The 22,397-nt window shown below is 40.4% G+C and overlaps 1 protein-coding gene and 2 non-coding genes across 4 annotated transcripts; 2 read left to right on the top strand and 1 right to left on the bottom strand.

Moving 5' to 3' along the window:
* Positions 1–61: 61 nt before the first annotated feature.
* On the top strand, positions 62–133 carry trnaw-cca (transfer RNA tryptophan (anticodon CCA)). Its single transcript has one exon. It is a non-coding gene; the product is annotated as a tRNA-Trp (tRNA).
* Positions 134–725: 592 nt separating this feature from the next.
* Positions 726–797, bottom strand: trnap-agg (transfer RNA proline (anticodon AGG)). The gene has a single exon. It is a non-coding gene; the product is annotated as a tRNA-Pro (tRNA).
* Positions 798–3,153: 2,356 nt separating this feature from the next.
* On the top strand, positions 3,154–21,294 carry gigyf2 (GRB10 interacting GYF protein 2). Of its 2 annotated transcripts, none has more exons than XM_084731347.1 (29): positions 3,154–3,260; positions 6,167–6,218; positions 6,406–6,568; positions 6,732–6,827; positions 7,080–7,188; positions 8,251–8,356; positions 8,494–8,534; positions 8,630–8,665; positions 8,863–8,964; positions 9,543–9,754; positions 9,874–10,021; positions 11,377–11,628; positions 11,720–11,892; positions 12,420–12,576; positions 12,694–12,860; positions 14,341–14,435; positions 14,759–14,887; positions 15,018–15,148; positions 15,244–15,344; positions 16,286–16,426; positions 16,543–16,701; positions 16,785–17,033; positions 17,122–17,244; positions 17,582–17,821; positions 18,743–18,945; positions 19,081–19,232; positions 19,340–19,533; positions 20,546–20,687; positions 20,803–21,294. In XM_084731347.1, the coding sequence occupies exons 2-29, from the start codon at positions 6,181–6,183 to the stop codon at positions 20,868–20,870; spliced, it is 3,927 nt and encodes a 1,308-aa protein (XP_084587473.1). In that variant the 5' UTR covers positions 3,154–3,260; positions 6,167–6,180; the 3' UTR covers positions 20,871–21,294. The 2 variants fall into 2 exon arrangements, with proteins under 2 accessions (XP_084587473.1, XP_084587471.1); XM_084731345.1 differs by having other exon boundaries at positions 8,863–9,039.
* The last annotated feature ends 1,103 nt before the right edge of the window (positions 21,295–22,397 follow it).

The raw sequence follows: 22,397 nt of genomic DNA, 5'->3' as shown, positions 1-22,397 counted from the left end.
TAACCTGTGCAGATGCTAGATGTGTCACAGTCATAAATCCTAACTGCTACCATGCTCTTCAGACCTCGTGGCGCAACGGTAGCGCGTCTGACTCCAGATCAGAAGGTTGCGTGTTCAAATCACGTCGGGGTCAGTCTTTTTAGTCATTTAGTCTTTGTACTACTACTGATCCTATTTAATTATGATAATAAAATACATTTCTTTCTTAGCTGAATGTCTTCTGTTGAAATGAGAGAATTTTACACTATCTGACAAACACCAAGTATCATTACTTGGTCACTGGTCCTGTGAACTGTTTACTAGAAATGCTGACTTTGCTGCTATTAATTACGACACAGCACTAGCACATTTGCAAAAGGCGAATATCCAAATTAAACTGTATCAAATTATAGACACGTTATTAAAAAACACAATCAATTAAAAAAAAGATTTCTGTGTGAATCTGATCTTCCCATTTTTTTTATTTCTTCGACATCATAGTTTTGTTTGCTGTACTTTTGCAAAAACTTCATACTGTATGTTTGCTTGCTTTTCCTTCACATTCCTCTAAATGAACAAACATACAACATAGTCCATATCAGAGAGATGCTGTGGGAAGCGGAAATGCTTAAATCATTCATTTGAATTTTTTCAGATGTAGACAATGACACTGCTCGTTCCACACGTAGAGGTAAGGACAGAGGAAATTCAGTGAGAGAAAGGGGCAACAACTAAGACAAAAAGGAGGGCTCGTCCGGGATTTGAACCCGGGACCTCTCGCACCCTAAGCGAGAATCATACCCCTAGACCAACGAGCCGCCATGCAAATAATTGCCGTAAGACAACAGAAGATTTCCGACTGTCCGAAATTTTCAGTATTTTCAAGAATATTTTCAAAACAAATGTTCACAAACCTCCCATTATGACGTATCCACGAACACAGACCTCAAACTTATGTCACCAAGACCCTCGACAATGTCCCGTCATTCTGAACTGAGTTTATAACATTACAAAAAGTGTCACTTCACAGTAGCTAATGTTAGACTTTAGTTTAACATTTTAAATTAAAAATAATCTCCAACAAGACGAAATACACTAAATGAATAAAGGCTGATGTGAATGTTTACATATCTATTAGTAAGTGTGTCAAAATTAAGTACCCTTACATTTGCCAGTCCTCATGCTAGCTAGCGTTAAATTTGCGATACTGTTAGCTAGCTAATTATTAGCATGTAATGTTAGCTAGCTAGAGACGGTGTGACTTGAAAGCAACAACGTAATTTATTTATTGATTACTAACTGTTTGGAAAATGGCTATTCAGTAATAGTACAATCACATACCTAGCTTAAAGCATTGGTTTGTTCCGTAGGGTCGAGCTGCGGCCACTTGTTGTGACCACAGCGCGAATCGGCGCGCACACTGCTGCCTGGTTAGCTCGTCAGTTAGTTAGCAGCTATGTTACCTAAACAAGTAAGCACAGGCTGTAAATTAGGAGCAGAGGTGGAACTTGTACTGAGATCTTTTATTAAAATAAAGGTACTGATGTCACAGAGTATAAATACTCAGTTACAAGTAAAAGTCCTGCATTCAAGTACTAGCATGAAAACATACTTAAACTAATTGCAAGTACTTTTACTCAAGTTTATACTGTGGGAGGCACTAATACAGTGGTTCCCCAGTAAAAAGAGGACTAGAATATTTTTACTTTTATCACTTTTTTTTTTATTCATAACAAGGGAAGAAATGATTTTGACTGTTTTCATTGCTAGTAATTTACAGTGATCCCGGTTTTATCATAGATGAACTGTGAAGATTTTATTACCTTCAAGATTAAAACTCAAACAATACTCACAGTGGATTCCTCTAGAGAAATTCTCTCAAATTGGTGGCCCATGATCTAATCTATTGTGGGAGACCTTGACTTTAAAAAAATCTGAGAGCCCCTGCTCTAACAAATACGCAAAAGGTATTTAATAGGAACGATTGTATACAGTACAGAATTATGTATCACAATATGAAAGTAATGTAATTAGATTACTTTGAGTTACTTTTGGATTACCTCAAAAGTTAAAAATATTTAGTTTAATATAATGTTTTATGATTGTTAAATTTATAAATAGTACAGATATTTCTACCTTGGTTATGTGCAGATACCCATTTAGATTAATAGCTGTGGCTGACATTTAAATATACTTTGTTAAGTAGCTATTTATATTTGACACTCAAATTTCTGCATAGCAAACATTTATCAGTTTGTCTGATCTGTAAAAGTTTTTTTTTTAATTAGATGTCCTGTTTTGGATGACGACAGCATTTTAACAGCTGTAGGCAGAGCTCATTGTACCGTTGTTCCTCCTTTCTGATTTAAAGACAAAATAATGCTGAAATATCCACCAAGTGAAGCATTTTTTCCATTAGAGGCCATGATAATAAATAGACCGTATTACTGGCTATGGTTTCACTGAGACCAGAGTGGTGCATGAATTGTTGGTGCACTGCACATAGCAGTCCTGGTAAGTAATCCCCATTTTTACTAAATGTATGTGTAATCAGATTATGTCTTTTTCTTTTTCCTGTAACTGCAAAGGAATACAGTTACCTATTTGGATCCTGATTATTACATAATTACATGTGAAAATACCTTATGAATTACATTACTGAATACAAATTACATGGAAGTTTTTGTAGGCTAATTCGTAATTTAATAGATTGGATTATAAAATGTAATCTAATCTGAATACTTTTGGATACAACAAAAATATTGTTTCTCTGTAAACAAAGAACGTAATCTGGGTTAATTACAGTTAGTTATTTTTGTAATCAGATTACATGATCCCGTTACATGTAATCCACTACTACTGTCTATACAGTTATTGTTGAGCCATTTAATACGTTATATCACATTCAGAGGGTGCATATGAGTATCTTACATTACTGTGGGGGTTTGTCCGTGTTATAACCCTCCTAAATACTTCTGATGTGTAAAAACAAAGTAATAACCGATTTATTTAAACATTATTTAATGTGACGTGGGTGATAGGACTGAATGTACTGTGTACAGCAGGCGCATATAACACGAGAGCGATAAATACGGTGCTAATATTCAGCTCGTTGTTTGAGAATACGTACTAGTCAGCAAATCTTTGTACGGCATACGGGTTTTATCTGTTGTCATGTGACCCACACTCAGCCATCTTGTGGAAAACGAAGGGAGAGAGAGAGAGCCCAGAGAGAGCCACACAACTCGCATACAAACCTTGTGCTGTCAGAACAAGCAGAGGTAAGACAGCCAAAGTTTCATACACTAACAAGGAAAAATCGTACATTTGAGTAAAGTGCCATGTCAGACAGCCAGATCCTGACGAGCTGGGATGCCTGTGGGACTGTTGTTAAACCACCATGTTTACTTGGCCTCGCAGCACCGGGCTCTACTGTCCGTGGGTGCGTGTTGGGCCGTGTGAGCTGCGGGACGGGCTGACAAGGAAATGTTGTTGTGGAGCCTGGCTGCTCGAAGGCCGCAGGCAGCTAGCTTAGTTACTTAGCCAACCTGTTAGCGTGCTAGCTACAAGTGTTAAAGATAGGGATTAACTTACGCCAGAGCGATGTTACATTTGACATTTAGAAGAATATATGTTAACACGTCTTTTCAAATAGTGTCAATATATGTGTAGCTATATCTTGACGCATGGTAGGCTTACATTGTGTACGATGGGCTACAACGCTGCAGTCAGCTAGCTAGCTAGCTAGCTATAGCGCTAGCATAGCCAGTGTTGGCTAGCGTGTGGCACCAGCATGTAGCAAGTGGGGCTTTAACTAGCTAGAACTCGTCTGCCAGCTTTCAACATAACTATAACTTTTCTGTCAACCTTCGAGTTAACCGTTAGGAAAAGTATTGTCTAATGTCAGATGCCAGTGTGCCTGGATTACTCCAATTATCCATGTTGTTTATAAGGCTCGTTGCCGTTAAGCTAGCTTGCTACGTTAGCTAACTTAACCTAACGTAATGTTGGTAACCGTTTTTGATTTCCACTCAACCTTCCCGAGTGACCATCCCGGCTCGAAGTGAACATTACAACCCGACTGTTAACATTATTCAGTATCGTAATTGACGTTAACTTTAGTGTGATCTATGAATACACGAGGTCCTGTCTGATAAACGTTAGGTAACGTTAGCTACCTGTGGTTTCCTGTAAGATTAGCGTTAATATAACTCGGTGGAATCAACGTTTTGCACAAGGTAACAGTTAACTATCTGGACAACTCTGCAAGAACATAATGGTCAGTCATTTTTCCGCTGACTTAAGCCGTTTCTCCCTTATCAAGTTAACACCCGAGTCTGACACGATCAACTGATAAAAGTTGTGTTGTTGTGAATAGATTAGGCTGTAAATCGTAAACCATGTCAAACGAGTCATAACGTCATGTAAACCCAGCCTGTCTTTCAGTTTTCACTTTGTGAAGACATGATTAATGTGTGAAGCGTGCATAATTGTTGCCACAAATATGTCACTAACTTCGGTTGAGTTGCTGTAGTTATTGCGTTAACTACTAACTTACACGTGGCTTATCCTGGCTCCCATATGGTCAGTGGTATTGTGGGTCTACTGTCGCCTTTTGTGCCCGATATTTGAGGAAGTCTTGCTTCGTAATAAATCTTTGCCTTCACGTGTGAGGGAACGTCATTATAGTGGAGACATTCACGTAAACCGATACCTACCTTTGTTGGCAAAACATGATTATTTATTTGTATTTGGTGAGATTAAGGCACCCTCCAAGTTGTCAATTACAGGTGTCTGTCTGACATACCCTCCTTGCAGGCTGGGAGACCTCCCAAAATAGCTTTAGCAGATTGAAATTGTACACTGCTTGTGTGCTGGTGGGATGAGCCATAGTATATCCCGAGGAGTTGGAAATGCATTAAAGTGGGTGACAAAACCCTAAGTATTTTTCCAGATTCTATTGACTTATGCTTCGGGAAATGAATTGCCTCGGTGAAATGAAACATTTACTTTAACTGCTACGGCAAAACGACAGGTTAGGTAATATATTTGCAGATAAAAATTGATTTCACATGTGCTGTGGATAAGAAAACACATTAGTTTTAGGTGTCCTAATTTCTACATAGAGTAATTGATAATGATTCAATACACTGAACAGTAAGGCTGAGCGATTTTGAAAAAATAGCTCATTGTGATTATTTTGATTGATGCTGCTATTGCTGTATGATTTGCAGTATTAGGGGTAATTATATTTTTGACACTATTGTTTTCATTGAAAAATGCTTGATTATAGATAGATTTTTGCAGTAATCTGTACCAAATAAAGACATTTTCTTAAGTCTGTACATTATGATGTGGGCAATGACATCTCTGCGGCACAACAACATTTAATTTAAAATGTTCCTTTACATACAATTTCCCTTTTAATAAAAAAGTGCCTCCTCCAGTATGAAAATTGCAGTAGGCCATACTGGTATTTTGATTAATTATTCAGCCCTTGTAAATGAACAGATACTGAATCCTCAAAAGCAGACATTGGGAGCTGAACATCACTGCTGTTGTATTGTTGATTCATGCAACATATAGGCCTAACAATTGCAGGGGTTGGAGAAGTAATTACTTTTAGATGCGCTGCAATCCTCTCTCGAAAGATGAATAGTTGATTCAGAAAAATCAATAATCAGAAATTTAAAAGCCAACCCTTGATATTATGATCTTGACATTATGATTACTTGAATTAATCGGCTCTGTGTTCATTACAACTGAACCAGCTGGATGGTGAAATGTAACAGATGTTCTAAACAAGGATACTTCTTGAGTTTTGGTATGGATGGCTGAGTGTAAGCAACTTCAGATGGATTCGATCTGACTGGCAGTAGTTCCCACCCTTAAGTAACTGCAATAGCTTAATCTAATTGTCCTAGTCAAATCATACACAAAAGTATTTTTGAGGTACAATTAATACATCTAACCATTGCACTACTAGTACATAAACAGTACTGAAGTTGTATACCACTAAACTTGGTTGGGTGAAATAACCAACAACACAGTGATGATGCATAATATACTAAACTTTTTTATATGATACTTTCTTTCATTTAGTTTGGTTTTCAACAGTAACACAGATATACGATGATGCTATTTACGGAGTGGTAATAACCCTTTTTCTCCCTTTTCATATTTGTAGAACTTCAAGGAAGAATGGCCGAAACCCAGACACTTAACTTTGGACCAGAATGGTAAATGAACTGGCACAAATGCATGATTTGTCTGAGAGAAATGATTCCTAGGTTGTGAAACTGGTTTTCTGTTGTGGCCAAGTGAAGCTCCATACATGTTTAGACATGCCATTTGCCACCTCAGCTTTAGTGTTGTCTCCCCTTCCTCTGTCCCTTCTGCTTTTTATTACTCTTTATCTCTCCACAGGCTCCGTGCCCTGTCTGGAGGTGGTGGCAGCGGCAGCGGTGGTGGTGGAAGCGGCTGCACGGTTGCCTCTCCACCCCTCTCACCTGCATTGCCAAAGTATAAACTTGCAGACTATCGCTACGGGAGAGAAGAAATGTTAGCACTTTATGTAAAGGATAACAAGGTGGGTAGACCTGTAATGTTGACGCAGATCTGCAGTCAGCATGATTTGCATACAAATTTTATTACTGCTGAGATTAGTTTAATCTTTCTTATTGGATGTGATTCTTTCAAAGGCTTGTGCATCTTAACGGTGACGCTTGCGATTGTTTATTTCTCTCCTCCAGATCCCTATAGACCTACACGACAAGGAGTTCCTGCCTATATTGCAAGAGGAGCCCCTGCCGCCTCTGGCACTTGTGTCTTTTACAGAGGAAGAACAGGTAGGAGTACTTGTTATAATGTCCAATCTATATCTTGGTGAGAAATTGTAACAGCAGAAACAGTTTCTGACTTCTCTGACATCAAAATAAATGTCGTTTTGACCTCAGGCTTGTTGACTTTATATTGTCATTTCTTGGATTTTGCAGTGTTTGCCAATTAAGTTACCAAATACAGAGCAAGTGCAAAGAAGAAAGCTGAGAGCCTGCTGTTTGTCCCACTTGTTCCCCTCCCCCCTTTTTTTTTATTTGCAGAGAAATTTTTCCATGTCTGTAAACAGTGCAGCTGTACTTCGGCTGACAGGGCGAGGAGGCGGGCCGATAGCAGGGGCACCAAGGGGCCGAAGTACCTCAAGGGGTAGAGGTAAGTATTGAACTAAGATCATACATGAATGTGTCACGTTTCCTTTCTTATTTCAAGGATAAGTAGCTGCAGGTGGAGTTTACGCCAGGGAGGCAGTATAGTAGATTTCATTTTTAAGTGAACTTTATTTTAGCTAATTAGCTTTTCTGTCTATGCAGTTACACAAGTCTTAACAACTGCATACATTTAAGATGCCTTTGAAGAATCTAACCAATGTGCCCACAGCTTGAGACAATGGGTGTAATATTGGCGCTCTGTCGGTGTTGGACTTACTCAGCATACGCTTTCCCAACTGCTTGGACTTGAAATTAATGTGCCTCAAACACAGAAAACCCTGTTTGAAGTAGGGATGCTAGTAGCATACTCAGACTCAAACCCATATACACATCCTCCAGTCGCTTAATGCTGCATACTATATTTTACACTAAGTGCTATTTAGAGTCCCTGTTGGTCAGTTGCTACTTCAATGGTCAAGTGTTTACAGAAGTTTGGTATATAGCAACACTGGCCTCTGTGTGCTTCAAATGAACTGTGTGAACTTTTCCTGAACCTCCTAAATTCAGGTTTGGTTGAAAGTCATGTCATATAGAGTGTTTTATTAAAAGTAGTCCAAGGTAAAAAAAAGAAAAAAAAAAAAGAAAGAAAATCAGATGTCAGCAGTAGCACACAATATTGTGTGTGGAGAGTACAGATGAATTTAATAAAAAACACAAGAGTTTGTTTATTGTACACTGTCTGGATGAAAAAATGAAGTGCAGCATCATGATTCAGCAGATTTGTGCAATTGATGATAGTTCAGTTATGCCTGTGTCTGTGTGTTTGGTAAAGGATATATAAACTATTAAAATTTATCCAGCTTATTCACCTGAGCACCAGTGACTAATACCTGCATAGAGTGGGTATAGATTTTCCTGTGAAAATCTAATGGTTTTGCACAACCATCTGCTGACATTTGAATCACATGGTCCTTTGATCACAAAGTTAAATATCCTATCTAATGCTTAACAGTTATCATAAGCAACTAGTACTCTTTAGGTCATGTGAACCTGTGATTGTTTTCAGGCCGGGGTAGAGGAGATGGAGGGTTTTACCAAAGAAGTTTTGATGATGTGGAAGGTTTTGGTCGTGGAGGGAGGGAGATGCACCGCTCCCAAAGCTGGGAGGAAAGGTATGAAACTACCCATTTTTGGTGCCAAGTTTTGTTGTGAAAAGCTTCCCTCTTTGACCGTGGACAGACGTTCAGACAGGAATTAAACATCCTTTTACTATGAGTTTACATAATGTGTGGTTTTGTGTTTTCATCAGGGGAGACAGAAGGTTTGAAAAGCCAGGTCGAAAAGACCCAGGTTGGTGTTAAATTTCATTACTCAGGTAATCAATACATGATGTACTCATAGGCAAATACACTGGCTTATCTACTTGTTGCTCTCTGTCACCCTAGTCGATGCTGCTCCAGGACATTTTCAGATGAATCACAGTAAGTCTGCCTTTTCGTACTAGTTTAATAATTGACCTACAGGAAGTTTGGAATTCTTTAGTAGCATAAGTGTTGTTTTTTTTCCCTTCAGTTTTTATAATTGACTGACTTTATTGCGTGAGCTTTATGTCAAGTATCCATATGATGATGATGATAACTCCACCTTTAACAATCACCCAAACCACTACTCTTTGCAGTCCGAGGCAACTATGAGGATGGTGGGACAGGCCTACCAAGGAAGCACGACTTCACGCGTGCAGAGAGTGAGAACTGGCGTTCTTCTCGTGATGATCAGAATGGTGAGGATGATGAGGGGGGTTGGCGCCTGGCAGGTTCTCGACGGGACGGCGACCGGTGGTGTCCCCCAAGCCCAGGTGGGCACTGCACTGACCACGTTACCAAAACATTTATCTTTGATAAATTATCTTTGATAAATGTGCTTGTGGAGTTCTGCCAGATTTTTTTATGGCCCATTTCAGAATATGAGGTACATTAGTGTGTTACAGTGTGTAATCTGTTGTGTGAATTTGCTTTTTAATTGTAGTGCACAGGAAAATATATATTTTTTACCATATAACGTGCTTGAATTAAGGGGTACTCCCCTTTTTTCTCTATATATAGTGGCTGTGTTGTCAGTTTGGTTATCAGAATGATATTACATTTAACAGATAACAAAAAAAGGACACGTTTTATGTAAGAGTAGCAATTCAGTAGTGCACTGAAGTCTTCTTTCTTCACTGTCCTATGTTTTTGAACTGTGTATCTTAATGCACATGCTCACTGGTTCCCAAAAGCTGTCCATCTTGAAGATGCTAAGGTACATTATGTGATTAAGATTGGCTGTACAAAGCTGACTTCTTTTCCCCATTTTCCCCAGACGGGCCTCGTTCAGCAGGGTGGCGGGAACACCCAGATCAGCGCCGCCGTTTCCCGTTCGATGCAAGAGAAGATGAGCGTGGCTACAGGAGGCCACGGTCAGGCAGCGGCAGCCTGGAGGACGAGAGGGACAGCCTCCCAGAATGGTGCCTGGAGGATGCAGATGAGGAGGCGGGCACCTTCGACTCATCAGGGGCTTTTCTTTCACTTAAAGTAAGATGAGACCTTAAAAGTATTTTGATTAACCCAATGAAGTACAAATGAAGAATTAACCTGTCATTTATTTATATAATTGTATATTACTGTAATTGTGTTTTTTAATATGTATTCAGAAGGCCTCTAAAGAGCCAATTCTGGAGGAGGCAGAGCTCGAATTCAAACCCTTGGAAGAGTGCGAAGAGGGTCTGGAGGAAGAGGACAGTCAGCCCAAGGAGACCAAAGAAACTGAAACAGAAGCCAAGAGAGAGGCTGAACGAAAAGGTCAGTCATTTCCATAGTTTGGTGCTGGTTTTTCATTTTTGTTATCTTTAATGTTTTTTTGACAGACATGGATAGGAAGTCAAATTGAGAATTGGAATTCTACGCTCATATGAGCCCCATTTAGTGTCTTGCTTTGAAACACCTAAGCTCATTGACTTTCTTTTTAGAATATATAAGCTGTGAGTTGCAACATGAGAAAATGTCCTCATGTTTTTTTTCATTTTGACACATTAAATAATCATACAAACGCCATACTTGCAAGACATGCAAAGAGGCCTGGAATTTTCACAAATGTATCTGCAGTTTGAATGTGACTGTCATTTGAAATGTGATATAAATGTTGATATAAAGTACAACTGCATAGAGTCAGAATATTTCTACACGTAAAGCAGCGATTTAGGATTTATTTCAGCCACACCAGAGCTGGTGATTTTTGGAACAGTGGAAAGACTAAGAGACAGTTTTGGTGAGTTTTATATTAGTTTGAAATGTGTTTTATGATGAATTAATAAAGCAGTTAAACTCGTTTTAGTTCTGTAAAAGAAAGGACCTTTTATTCAAAAAGTGTACGGTTGTATTTTTTCCTGTTACAATAGGTGTAAAAAATATTCCTTTGTTGACACTTTGTGACCTTATTTTATTTATTGCACTTAGCGCACTGAACATAGCAAACTAACCGGTGGCACATATCTCCCACACAAAGACTACTTTCACCAACCACCATGATAAAATCAGAATTGAATTGTGACAGTTTCAAATCAATCAAAGAGGTCCATCCATCTTCAAGCACTTACCCGAAATCAAGCAACTGGCTCCCTTCTACCCAAAGGAGCAGCAGCTCTACTCCGAGTTTCTCACAGATGACTGAGCTTCTCACCCTGTCCCTAAGGGAGATGCCAGCCACCCTCCTGAGAAAACCCATTGCTGATTGTATCCGCGATCTCGTTCTTTCGGTCACGACTTACCCTTCATGACCATAGGTGAGAGTAGGAACAAAGATTGACCGGTAGATCAAGAGCTTTGCGTTCTGGCTACGCTCTCTTTTTGTCCCAATGGTGTGAAAGCAGTTCCACTCCCGCTGCTCTGATTCTCCCGCCCATCTCACACTCCATTGTCCCCTCACTCGAGAACAAGCCCCCCGAGATATTTGAACTCCCTCACTTGGGATAAGGACTCATTTCCTACTCGGAGTAGACAATCCACTGGTTTTCTGCTTAGAACAATGGCTTCAGCCAATTACTGCAACATCAATGATGATGAAAACTTTCCTTTTTTAAAATTGTTGTAGTTATAATGGCTGTAATGCTGTAATGCTATCTTATGTCTTTGACGTTATTTTTCTTTGTTTTATTCAGAGTTGGCAAGAGTGTCAGAAGAGGCTCCGCCTGTGGTTTCACCTGTTGCTCCCCCAGTCTCAGAGCCACAGGTTACTGCCCAGTCTCTGTCCCAGAGCCAGCCCAATAGAGTAGAAGAGCCCGAGAGGCCAGCTGAACGACAGCCGCCCCTGGATCTCCCGCCAGAGCCCTGCAAAGTCCCCCTGCACATCCCCATGTCCAACAGCATGCTCGAGTCCCTACCCATGACTCACATCTCTACCACTCTTGCAGGTGGGGCTTGGGTCTTTAATTTCACTAAAAATAAGACTTAATTTTGCCTCCACCTGGAAAACCTCCTCATGTCTGTTATTGGTCTGTGCAGAAGTATCCGCTCCATCGCCCACTGTCCAGCTACCGCAGCAAAAGCCCATGGAGGTTCCTGTGGCGATGAACAATCCTTTGCCCTTTCCTTCAAGTATATTGGCACCTATTGGCAGGCCCACCACTGTGCCACATGAAACAGATGAAGACGAGGGACTGAAACACTTTGAGCAGGTAAATTAGTAAATTTTTAACATGAACATCTGTCATGTGAATTTGAATTTGTAATTGCTTCCTACTGTCTGTCTTCTTAGACGTATGAATCTGTGATATGATGCTGTTTTTTATTGTTAGAATTAGGGATGTAACAGCATATTGATGACTACTTATTTTCTTAAAGAAGGAAAACAGAAGCACTTTAATTGTAATTCCACCACCAAGTCATAAGATGTATTTTTAAGCATGTTATAGATATTATATCCTATTGGGTAGTACCATAGTGGATATTATTCAACTACCCTTCACATGAACCATTTGTAAATAATTGATAAATGATACTTCATTTAGAATTTAGGACCATAAAAACAACTTGCAACGAAATTTCTGTCCAGTAAAAAGCCAACAACCTATTAGTTCACTAATTGGTGAAGAGGAGGCAGCCCTGTTATGTTGGCTTGTATTGCTTTTGGATGGATTATGGATTATGAGTAATGTAATATCTTTTTAAAATTCTCTTTATCTTTGCTCCCGCCCTTCTCTAGGAGGCAGAAAAGATGGTAGCATACCTACAGGATGGTGTGGCGGATGACGACAGGCTTACAGCAAAGACTTCAGAGAAGCCTAAACCTGCAGGCTTGCCGCTTACCCACGAGGCTGCTCTCAAGTGGTTCTACAAAGACCCCCAAGGGGAGATACAAGGTGAGATTGGAAGTGGTTTTGTATGCTCAAAATGTGACTTACATACTGTGCCCTTGTTTTTAAAACTGTGCCAGTATTGTCCCTGAACGTCCTCTGCTCTCCTTTGTGTTCTCTCAGGTCCATTCAGTAACCAGGAGATGACTGAGTGGTTCCAGGCTGGTTACTTCACAATGTCTCTCTTAGTCAAAAGAGGATGTGATGAAGTTTTTCAACCACTTGGAGAGATCATGAAGATATGGGGGAGGGTACCGTTCACTCCAGGCCCCGCACCTCCGCCTCTACAGGTATGTGTTGGCTAAATGTGACCCATTTTATTCCTTATCTACAAAGGTTTGTTTTGCAATTAGCACAAGCTGCCAATACTAGCTATGACCTCTAGGTGGTGTGGTGTTCCCACTCTATTTACCAGTTGTTCCAGATGAATCCTTAATGTATAAGTTATGAAGTATTTGAAAACCCTTCTTCTCCATGATTTGATAGATTTTGTGGAGATTTTTTTTGTGTAGTATTTGAGATTTTTTCCTCTTTCCTGCAGATCATCATAGAAGTCATAAAAATGTGTGTTCTTTCTATCTTGATATGAAATCACCAGACTTGAGAAAGTCTGACTCGAGGCAACTATGACCCCATTTATATTGAGTCACTTCATGCACATTGGGTGGATTGGAAAGCTATCTGATCTCTAAGAAACATGTTTATCCTTGTACTAGCAGGATGTTGAAAAGGTGTAAATGCATATGAAATCTATTTTTCCCATGCTGTTACAATTACAGTAAACGGTGTGTTGAAGTAGCTATGCGCTATATGATATTCTTAACACATGCATGGCCTGTCTTCTCTGATAGCAACAGCTTAGGTTACACTAGTGACCCTGAAATTAGTTGTGTGTGTTTATCTGATCAGTCCAACCGCTCAACTATCTGTATGGCTGTGAGAACATTAATCTTTTTCGGTGAGGAAGCAGACTGAGTCACAAACATGATAAAAATTGTCTCACTCCTAATTCATAAGTACAATCTAAGAATTCAGTTTCAGCAATAACAACCTAACACATGAATAGTGTGCATTCTTCTAATTATTTTGCTGTTACCAAACCACGTCAGATGCATTTCCACCCACTTATGGACTGCAGGAAGGCTCACATCACCTCCACCAAACCAGAATGGATTGCAATCAGACTTGTGATCAGGTTCACCAAGATGCATATATGCGATTAAGTGTAAACGAAAGTGTCTTAAATCTCATTTGGTCATTATCAAGATGCAAGACATTTAAAATACTGCAGGAACGAGAATCATTGAAAGAATTCTCAACGAGGGAAAAATTTCCATTGTAATTATTTAATGTACTGTTTAAAATTGTTTTTGTATTCCAACATCGATGTGATGATAATGGATGGGTTTTTTATTTGGTTACTTGGTGACCAGCTGACTTTGATGTCAAAGTTAAAAGAAATATTTAGAGATTGATCTTTGTCAAGTATAAATGAAAAAACACAACATGATCCACTGCATAATTGAAGTTGAAATTGAGTACAGGCACCTTTAGTGGCAAATGCAGCGTTGGTTAAATATGGAAAGGTCTTTATTTTGTTTTGCACAACTGTATGCTGCCTAAGCTTTATCAGACTGCTTGAGATCGAGTGAACAGCAGTCTTTTTTGCTACACCACCATAAGGATTTTGGCCCAGAAATCATCTTCTTTTCTCAAGGTCATGTTTGACTGCTGTGACTTATTCTGATTGTGTCTTCTTATGCAATGCAGGGGGATGGTGACCAAGAGAGGCTGAAGAGGCAGCAAGAGCTCACTGCTCTCAATCTTTACCAGTTACAGCAGCTCCAATATCAATACCTCCTCAGGTATGCCCCCTTCAGATCGGACACTTAAATTTATTTGCATTTTCAGCATGATTGATCATGTGTCATGATTAAAAAATACACACTAACTACCTCACTTGATAGACTTTATACAAGAATAGGTTAGAGTACATCTGTGCTTCAGAATCAAAATATCTTTCCACAACACCTAATAAAATATACATCAAACTTTAAGTCACATTATTACATGCAGGAAATAAACATCTAACATGCATTGTACTTAATTCATCATCTAATTGATTCACGTTAACTCCTTTTTCCTGTTTTTCTCTGATTTCTCCGTCTATTTGTCTTCAATCGTTTAGGCAGCAGTATGCTCAGGCTCTGGCCCAGCAGAAAGCTGCAGCTCTGAGCTCAGCTCCTCTTCAACAGCAGCAGCAACATCAGCAGCAGATCAATCTGCTTCTACAGCAATACCAGGCTCTCAAGATAAGGTGATAACACAAGCATACGCTATTGCATAATCACATCTCTGTACTTTTAAATACATCTGTGGCTGTGCTCTTGACCCTGCATTGACACCAAGAAATCATGACATTTATTAATGTTATTTTCTTTTTGTAGAGCATCTGAGAACCTCCTACCTCCTGTTACCCGCTCCCTGTCTGTACCAGATTCTGGTTCTGTGTGGGAAATGCAGAACCCGTCCTCTCAGGCTTCCTGCACACCAAACCTCCAACAAGCTGCTCCAAGCAGTAGGTTTCTCCCTTCAATATAAACAGTAACTCTCCAACATTTATATAAGGGAAAAAATCTAATGTAGTGCATCATATTGTATTCCTCTCAACAGCGTGGGATGGCAGCAGTGTGTGGGATTTACCGATAGACTCCATGGCACAGGCTCCAACCATCGAACAGATGCAACAGTTAGAGAAGTCAAAGACTGCAAAGGTAAACACTCACCTTTCTGTTTCTGTCATCAGTATAAAATTAGTTTTGAAAAAGTCACAATTGTTGGGAAGTCCCATCTGAAGTCAAGGCCTCAAATAGTCTTGAATACAGCAGCATCATATCTGAGTGTTTTCAAAGGCTGAAAATGCACTCTCTTACTATACCAACTTTCTTATGTGTGTAAGATGGGTCTTATCTTTTGACACAATGGGTCAAAAGATTTGTAAGATAAAATTGATTGCACGAAAATAGTCTGAAATATTAAACCAAAACTGGTGGATCTATGATGTTAAGATATACAGTACTGTTCAAAAGTTTGTGCTGTTACATTTATGGGTTTTTTTTAATCTTTCCTTCAATAATGCCTGTTATTTTAGTGGATGTTCCTACAGTGTCCATGATGGGGGAGAAAACTGTTGTAGCCCCCCAGCCCCCTTCTGCGGTGTACTCGTTAGTTTTATTTCTACTGTAAAGGTTTTGAAAATAACTTGTTACTGGCATTACGGTGCACTTTACACTGGAACAGAAATGTATTCTTATTTAAATCTGCACAGATTTTGATGCTAAGCTTCCGACTTCTTTTACCCCTAACTGATAATATGTTATATTATTTAACTACTGTTGCTCATAGGTGTCTGTCTCTATTTGCCTTTTCATTTGTCAACCTAGTTGAACCATTGTACAGCATTTTGTTCTCCACATACAAAAAAAATACTTTTTTGAAAACCCTTCATACAAAATAACATCTATTTGCCAAGAGGACTTTCTACAACCCAAAAGCATAAAAGCTCATTGAAAAATAGAGTAATCCTCTCAACCATCTGACTGTACCAAGTCAAGCTTTTGAACAAGTGTGTGTGTTCACAAATAGTCAGAAATACGCTCTACTCTTCCTTCTCTGCAGATAAACCCATGAGTGTATTTTTATTTTCTCGTCACAGTTGGAGCTGGAGCGGCGTGAGGCAGAAATGAGAGCCAAAAGGGAGGAAGAAGAGAGGAAACGGTTGGAGGAGGCCCTGAGGGCTCGACAGGAGGAGGAACGCAAACGCTTAGAAGAAGAGGAGCTGGCACGGCAAAAACAGGTGGAGCATTTGAACAATAATGGATCTGAAGCACTTAAAGCCTTTGGGGTACTGTTTCTTTGTGAGTCACTTTTCTCTGATGACCATGAGACTGACCCAGTGTTGTAAAACTTCAGGAGGAGGCATTAAGACGGCAGCGGGAGCAAGAAGAGGCACAGCGTAGGCAAAAAGAGGAAGAGGAGAGACTGGCACAAGAGGAAGCTCTCCGTAGATTAGAGGAGAGACGGAGGGAAGAGGAGGAGAGAAAGAAACGGGAAGAGTTTCTTCGCAAACAGGTAAGCTAATGAAAACTTGATATACTTCATCTTTTCTTCTTGTAAAATGCCTCCTTAAATTCTGAGATCTTCTACCTCACCAGGAAGAGGAGCGCAGAAAGCAGGAGGAACTTGAAGCCTTGAGGAGGCGTGAGGAGGAGAAGCGAGCAGAGGAAGAGGCAGCAGCTGCTGCAGCAGCAGCCGCTCTGGCCCAACAACAGGAGGAGGAGCAGAAGAGGAGAGAGCAGGAGGCCCAAAGACAGCAGGAGCTGCAGAGACAGAGGCAGCAGCAACAAGAGGCCCTCAGGAGACTTCAACAACAGCAGCAGCAGCAGCAGCTGGCACAGATGAAGGTAAGCACATGGAGAGGGGATGATTCATCAGAAATAAACAGTACAAAATGTATTTAAAGTTGACCAAACACCTCGTCCTTCTCCTCAGCTTCCATCCTCCTCGAAGTGGGGCCAGCAGTCGGCCAACGCTATAAACCAGACTCAGAACGCCCTGTCACTGGCCGAGATCCAGAAACTGGAAGAGGAGAGAGAACGACAGGCGCGGGAGGAGGTAAGGACAACGAGCAGCAGTGCTGTATTCTTTTCTTCTTTTTTTTTTTTAAATAAGGGCAGACCGGTTGTGTTGGCCGCTCAATCACCAGCATTGTTTTAGTCTTTTTTTGTGTTACACATAAAATATGTTAAATGTTAATAACATTTCTGCATTAAATCTGTGGACATGATTCCTGCTAGAGTGACATGAGATAGATTTTCATCAGTGGTGTTGAACAATGAAGACAACAGTTCCCGCAATATCATCAAACTACATAAAGCTTCTTGAATAATTCTTGTCATTTAGCCAAATTTTTAAATCCATTCATTCATGCCATCTCTTTCCCTCCCCACAGCATCGGCGTCAGCAACAGGAGCTCCTGAAGCTGCAGCAGCAGCAGGCCTTGCAAATGGCTCAGCAGCCCCAGGCCAAGCTGTCTGGTTGGGGTAGTGTGGCCAAACAGCCAGCTGTTACCAAATCTTTGCTGGAGATTCAAAGGGAAGAAGCCCAGCAGATGAAACAGAGAAAAGAGCAGCAGCAGCAGCCACAACAACACCCGATTGTCAACCAACAGATCCGCAGTCAAACCAGAACTGTACGTGACCTATATGATACTGAGAGATAACAGCTACATAGAGGTGTAGAGCTGGGTGTGGATCTTTCACATGTTGCATTAAAGCTACATTTTGACATAAGAAATTCAATGTTAATACCCCAAAATATTGTTCAATTGAGTTTTAACTTCATTTGGATGTTAAAAACTTAATTATTTCAAGCAGTTAAGAAGTCTTAGGAATGGCTGCTTGAAGATGTTATTGGCTCTAAATTGCTTCACCTCAGAAATTCTTAAGAAGATTTAGTGGGCTCCCTTGACAGAATGTGGCAGAAAAGGGATATAATAGAAGTATGTTGTCATTATCGTATAATCGCATGAAAATACAAGAATTGTTGTTTTGGTCACCTTAGAGTGACCTGGTCGGTAAGTTCTATGTGTTTGGAAGGGGAGGGTGGGGTGAGCTGTATTCAGCTGTTTGCAATCTACAGCGTCAGTGCTAGGTGCCACTAAATCCTACACACTGGTCCTTCAAATGTCATCAAGGCCATATTGTTCTTATATTGCCCCTTTAATTTTATCATCCTAATGATCTCTTGTGAAAGAAGGAAGTAGGACTGAAACAATTATTAGATAACCTGGTGGAAAATGAATCAGCAACTGGCTTTTTTTTAGTACAAATGCAAAACATTTCCTTGTTCATGCTTTTCAGTTGAATGTATCATTTCTCTGTATTACATGTTAGGAAATTGTCTATCTTTGCTTGTTGTGTCTGACTAATATGTCAAAACCCAAATGATAGACATCACCATGCGTGTTAGAAAATTATGATGGGTATTTTTTTCGCCATCTTATAAACTAAACAACTGGCTATTTGAGAAGGTAATAGGCAGGTGAATCAGTGATGAAATTAATTGAGACTTACGGTGTTCTGACAGTAACAGTATCTCACTCTCATCACAGACGGCTCTGAGTAACTCAGTGTGGGGGTCTGTGAACACCAGCTCCTGCACTAACTGGGGCTCAGACTCCAGCAGTATCTGGGGCGACACCCACAATTCTAACATGGGCTTCTGGGACGAGGCTGTGAAAGAGGCTGTCCAGCAACCTGCCCAGTCCAGGAAAGGCAACACACAGAAGAACAACAAAGGCAACGCCAACCTCAGGTACTTAGTAAGAGTGCTAAAATTAGTCACAACATCTGATGAAAAGCATGACTTGCCATATGAAGGATATGAGTAATACGCAGAGCTTAATGACTTCACATTGTCTTTCTCCCGCATCCTGTGTACTTTATAAAGTAACTCTTTGAGTGGGCGGGCCAATAAGAAGGTAGAAGAGGAGGAGAAGCTGCTAAAGTTGTTTCAAGGGGTCAGTAAGAGTCAGCAGGACACCTTCATGCAATGGTGTGAGCAAACTCTGCACACCCTCAATACAGCCAATAATCTGGATGGTAAGACTTTAAAAATATGTTCCGCAAAAGCACACCACCCACAGCTATTGATGGACCATTTCTTGAAGCCAAACTCACAAATAATCTCTCGTCTGTCTCCATGCCAGTTCCTACATTCGCATCCTTCCTGAAAGAAGTGGACTCTCCGTACGAGGTGCATGACTATGTCAGGGCCTACCTGGGGGACACTCCCGAGGCCAAGGACTTTGCCAAGCAGTTCTTGGAACGTCGTGCCAAACAGAACGCTAACCAACAGAAACAGGCCCCGCAGAACCAACAGCAAGCCCTCAAGCAGCAGCAGGTGAGCAAGACTGAAGTGGTGCCAGTGAGGTAAAGGCTCAGCATGTCTGTACCAACTGTTTTCATCCCAGTTTGCCTCGCAAAAGCCATGTAAGTCTTATAATATGAACATAAAGAGAGACATCTGTCGCTTTTGCTCCACAAAAATAGTGCTTCCTCTGGGGCATTCCAGCCTGGCATGTTTAGACCAATCAGAGCAAGTCATCTCACATAGCTGTCATAATCCATGGACACTAATGTTATTTACATTTCTGGTGTGAGTCTTTCTTGCGTCACCCTGTTGGATCAGCCCCAGAAGATGTCACTGCACTGCTCATTTCTTGTTTCCTGATGGGGATGAAAGCCAAGTCTTTCTGTATGATCCTCTGGCCAAACTGTTCTGGCTTGTTAAAGCTACGTCACAGAATTTGTGCTAACATGACGTTTTTTTCCTTTTCTTAAAACTGAAATCAGGCGATGTGATGATCTGTCATGAGTTAAGATATTAACACTTTGTGTTGCACATCACTGAGAAAATTTTTAAATTATTTTTTGCATCTCTATGTGAATAAGCTTTATTTATCAGGTATTTTGAGTTATTTTAGTATCACACTACATACGCGGAATGCAATGTATAAATATCACTTGCTGTTGTGGAGGATTGTGCCCATATTGCCCCCATCTCTTGTGTGCACAGTAACGTCTGGAGGCAGCATTGTCTTTTTCTTCAATATTCTGTCTTGAGCCTGCTACTTTACCTCTCTTTAACTATCAGCGCTTTATTGGCACAAGCAGAGAGCAGAGAGTTCAGAAAGGAGACGGCACATTTAGTCCTTTCCTGTATCTGTGTCACTCTCGCTAATGGGAGACGTAAACATGAGCACAGATTATGACTGATTCCTTTATCCCATAACCACCCAAGTAAATATTACTTGGGTGACTGCAGTGGAAATGCAGCTATAGACTGGAACTTCACAGAATGCATTTTTCACCAACGCCGAACCGTTTTAAACCCAATTTTCACTGTTGCCCAGGATTCTGTATGGGGTGGAACAGGATCGACGTCACTCTACCAGTCGAACCATACGAGTGGCCAGCAGCAGCGCTTTGAGACCGTCACCTCAGGGAAGAAGAAAAAGAAGCAGAAGATGGTCCGCGCAGACCCCAGCCTTCTAGGTGGGAGCAGACACTTATCTGCTAAATAAAACTCTGTCAATGTGTCACTGCTTTTTATTTATGTGTTATATGTTGCTAATTTGATCTTTTTTTCTTTTTTTTTTTAACTTTTCAGGATTCTCTGTGAATGCATCATCTGAGAGATTGAATATGGGAGAGATTGAGACTTTGGAGGACTTTTAAGGGACTGCAGCCAAGCAAAACCCCACTGACTGTATCCGATTTGAACAGCAGCTGTTTTACCTGAACCCCTGCTGCGGCCCTGCGACTGCTTCCACAACTTTCATCTTTATTTTCAGTTTTTCCCATTTATCAGACGTACTCTGGTAATCCCTCATAAATTCCTAATTATGAACAAATGGTGATCTCTGAGGCGTGGTGTGTTTTCCTGTTGCTTAGGGACCTATGATCTGATGAAAACCCTCCAGAGAAATGGACTGGAGCAAACTGGCCAGTGAAACAACCGACCAGCCAAGAGAGCAATCACCCGATAAACTCAACAAAGTTTCTGGACAAAGTCTGCAGAGGCGTTGATGTCTGTCCGACATCAGCTCTTCAGTCCCAAATCATGTCCTGTTGTAGACACTCGACAACAAATTTAAAATTTGGCCTCCATTGTATGGGATTTTTCTAAGTGTGGATATACGGGTGGGGTGGTTGGGGTATTATGGGACAGGTTAGAGAGATTATATCCATTGTTTTTGTTTTATTTATTGAAAGTCCCCCCCCCTCACACTTTAATCCTCCCCTTCTCTTTACCCTCCCTGTTTTCTGCTGGGTGTTCATGGATAATGATGGCAAAGTAGAGCCCAAGGATTCGTGCCCACTTATGTCCTGTTTTAAGGACATGTTCAAAAGTTCCAAGTAGTTATCTATTTCTTGTAAAATACTAGGCTGTTTAAAGAATAAACTTTCAATTCTGCATCTGTATTATAATATATGAAAATGATCTGCTGGAGTCATACTTTTTTATTGCAGTATGAAATAATAAAAACAGTCTGATTGTGTGGGCTGTTCACACCTGTGTCTGAAATATTCAGAAAACCCACAAACGTGCAGAATTCATTTGATTCACATGCATTCACCCGGTCACACTACAGTAAATCACATTTTACAGAGCATTCACACTGTCAACGAGCTAAAGAACATTTTTAATCCTTCTTAAACTGAGAATTTAGGAAATTGAAAATGAGTAATGGTATCGCATGATGTTTTTCTGGTAATCTGGTTGCATGTATTCTGCTGACTTTGTGTTTCGGTTATACAGTGTCTGCCACAGACAAAATGCTTTTTTTCCCATGAATTGGATTCATGTTCAAATTGGAGACTAAGCTTTGGGTTTCAACAGCGTGATGTCTCTATTTTCAGGAAGTTACAAGCTCATCCTCTTGCCATACGGTTGTAGCGCATATTTCACAAAATTAGTCACGGTCCACAAAGAGGACATGAAACCCATTGATTCCTTCTAATGAAAAACAACAGTATGTATCTAAGCACACACACAGCTCGTCACTCCTCCCAAAAGAATTGAGCAAAAATAAGCTTGAGCTAAAAAAAAGACCAGTGTGTAGGATTTAGAGGCATCTAGTGGTGAGCTAAGATTTGTGTTTGGATGCCTTATGCTGGTTACGTCCATGTTGCCTCCATATTGGACAGGGCAAGACTTACCTGTTATGAAATACATGTAAACAGGGGAGCTATGTGTTTTTC

Source organism: Lutjanus erythropterus, chromosome 12 (genome assembly GCF_056507025.1).
Source record: "Lutjanus erythropterus isolate fLutEry1 chromosome 12, fLutEry1.hap2, whole genome shotgun sequence".
Classification (NCBI taxonomy): domain Eukaryota; kingdom Metazoa; phylum Chordata; class Actinopteri; order Lutjaniformes; family Lutjanidae; genus Lutjanus; species Lutjanus erythropterus.
The sequence above is the reverse complement of the archived record's forward strand: the minus strand, read 5'-3'. Positions and strand labels throughout refer to the sequence as shown.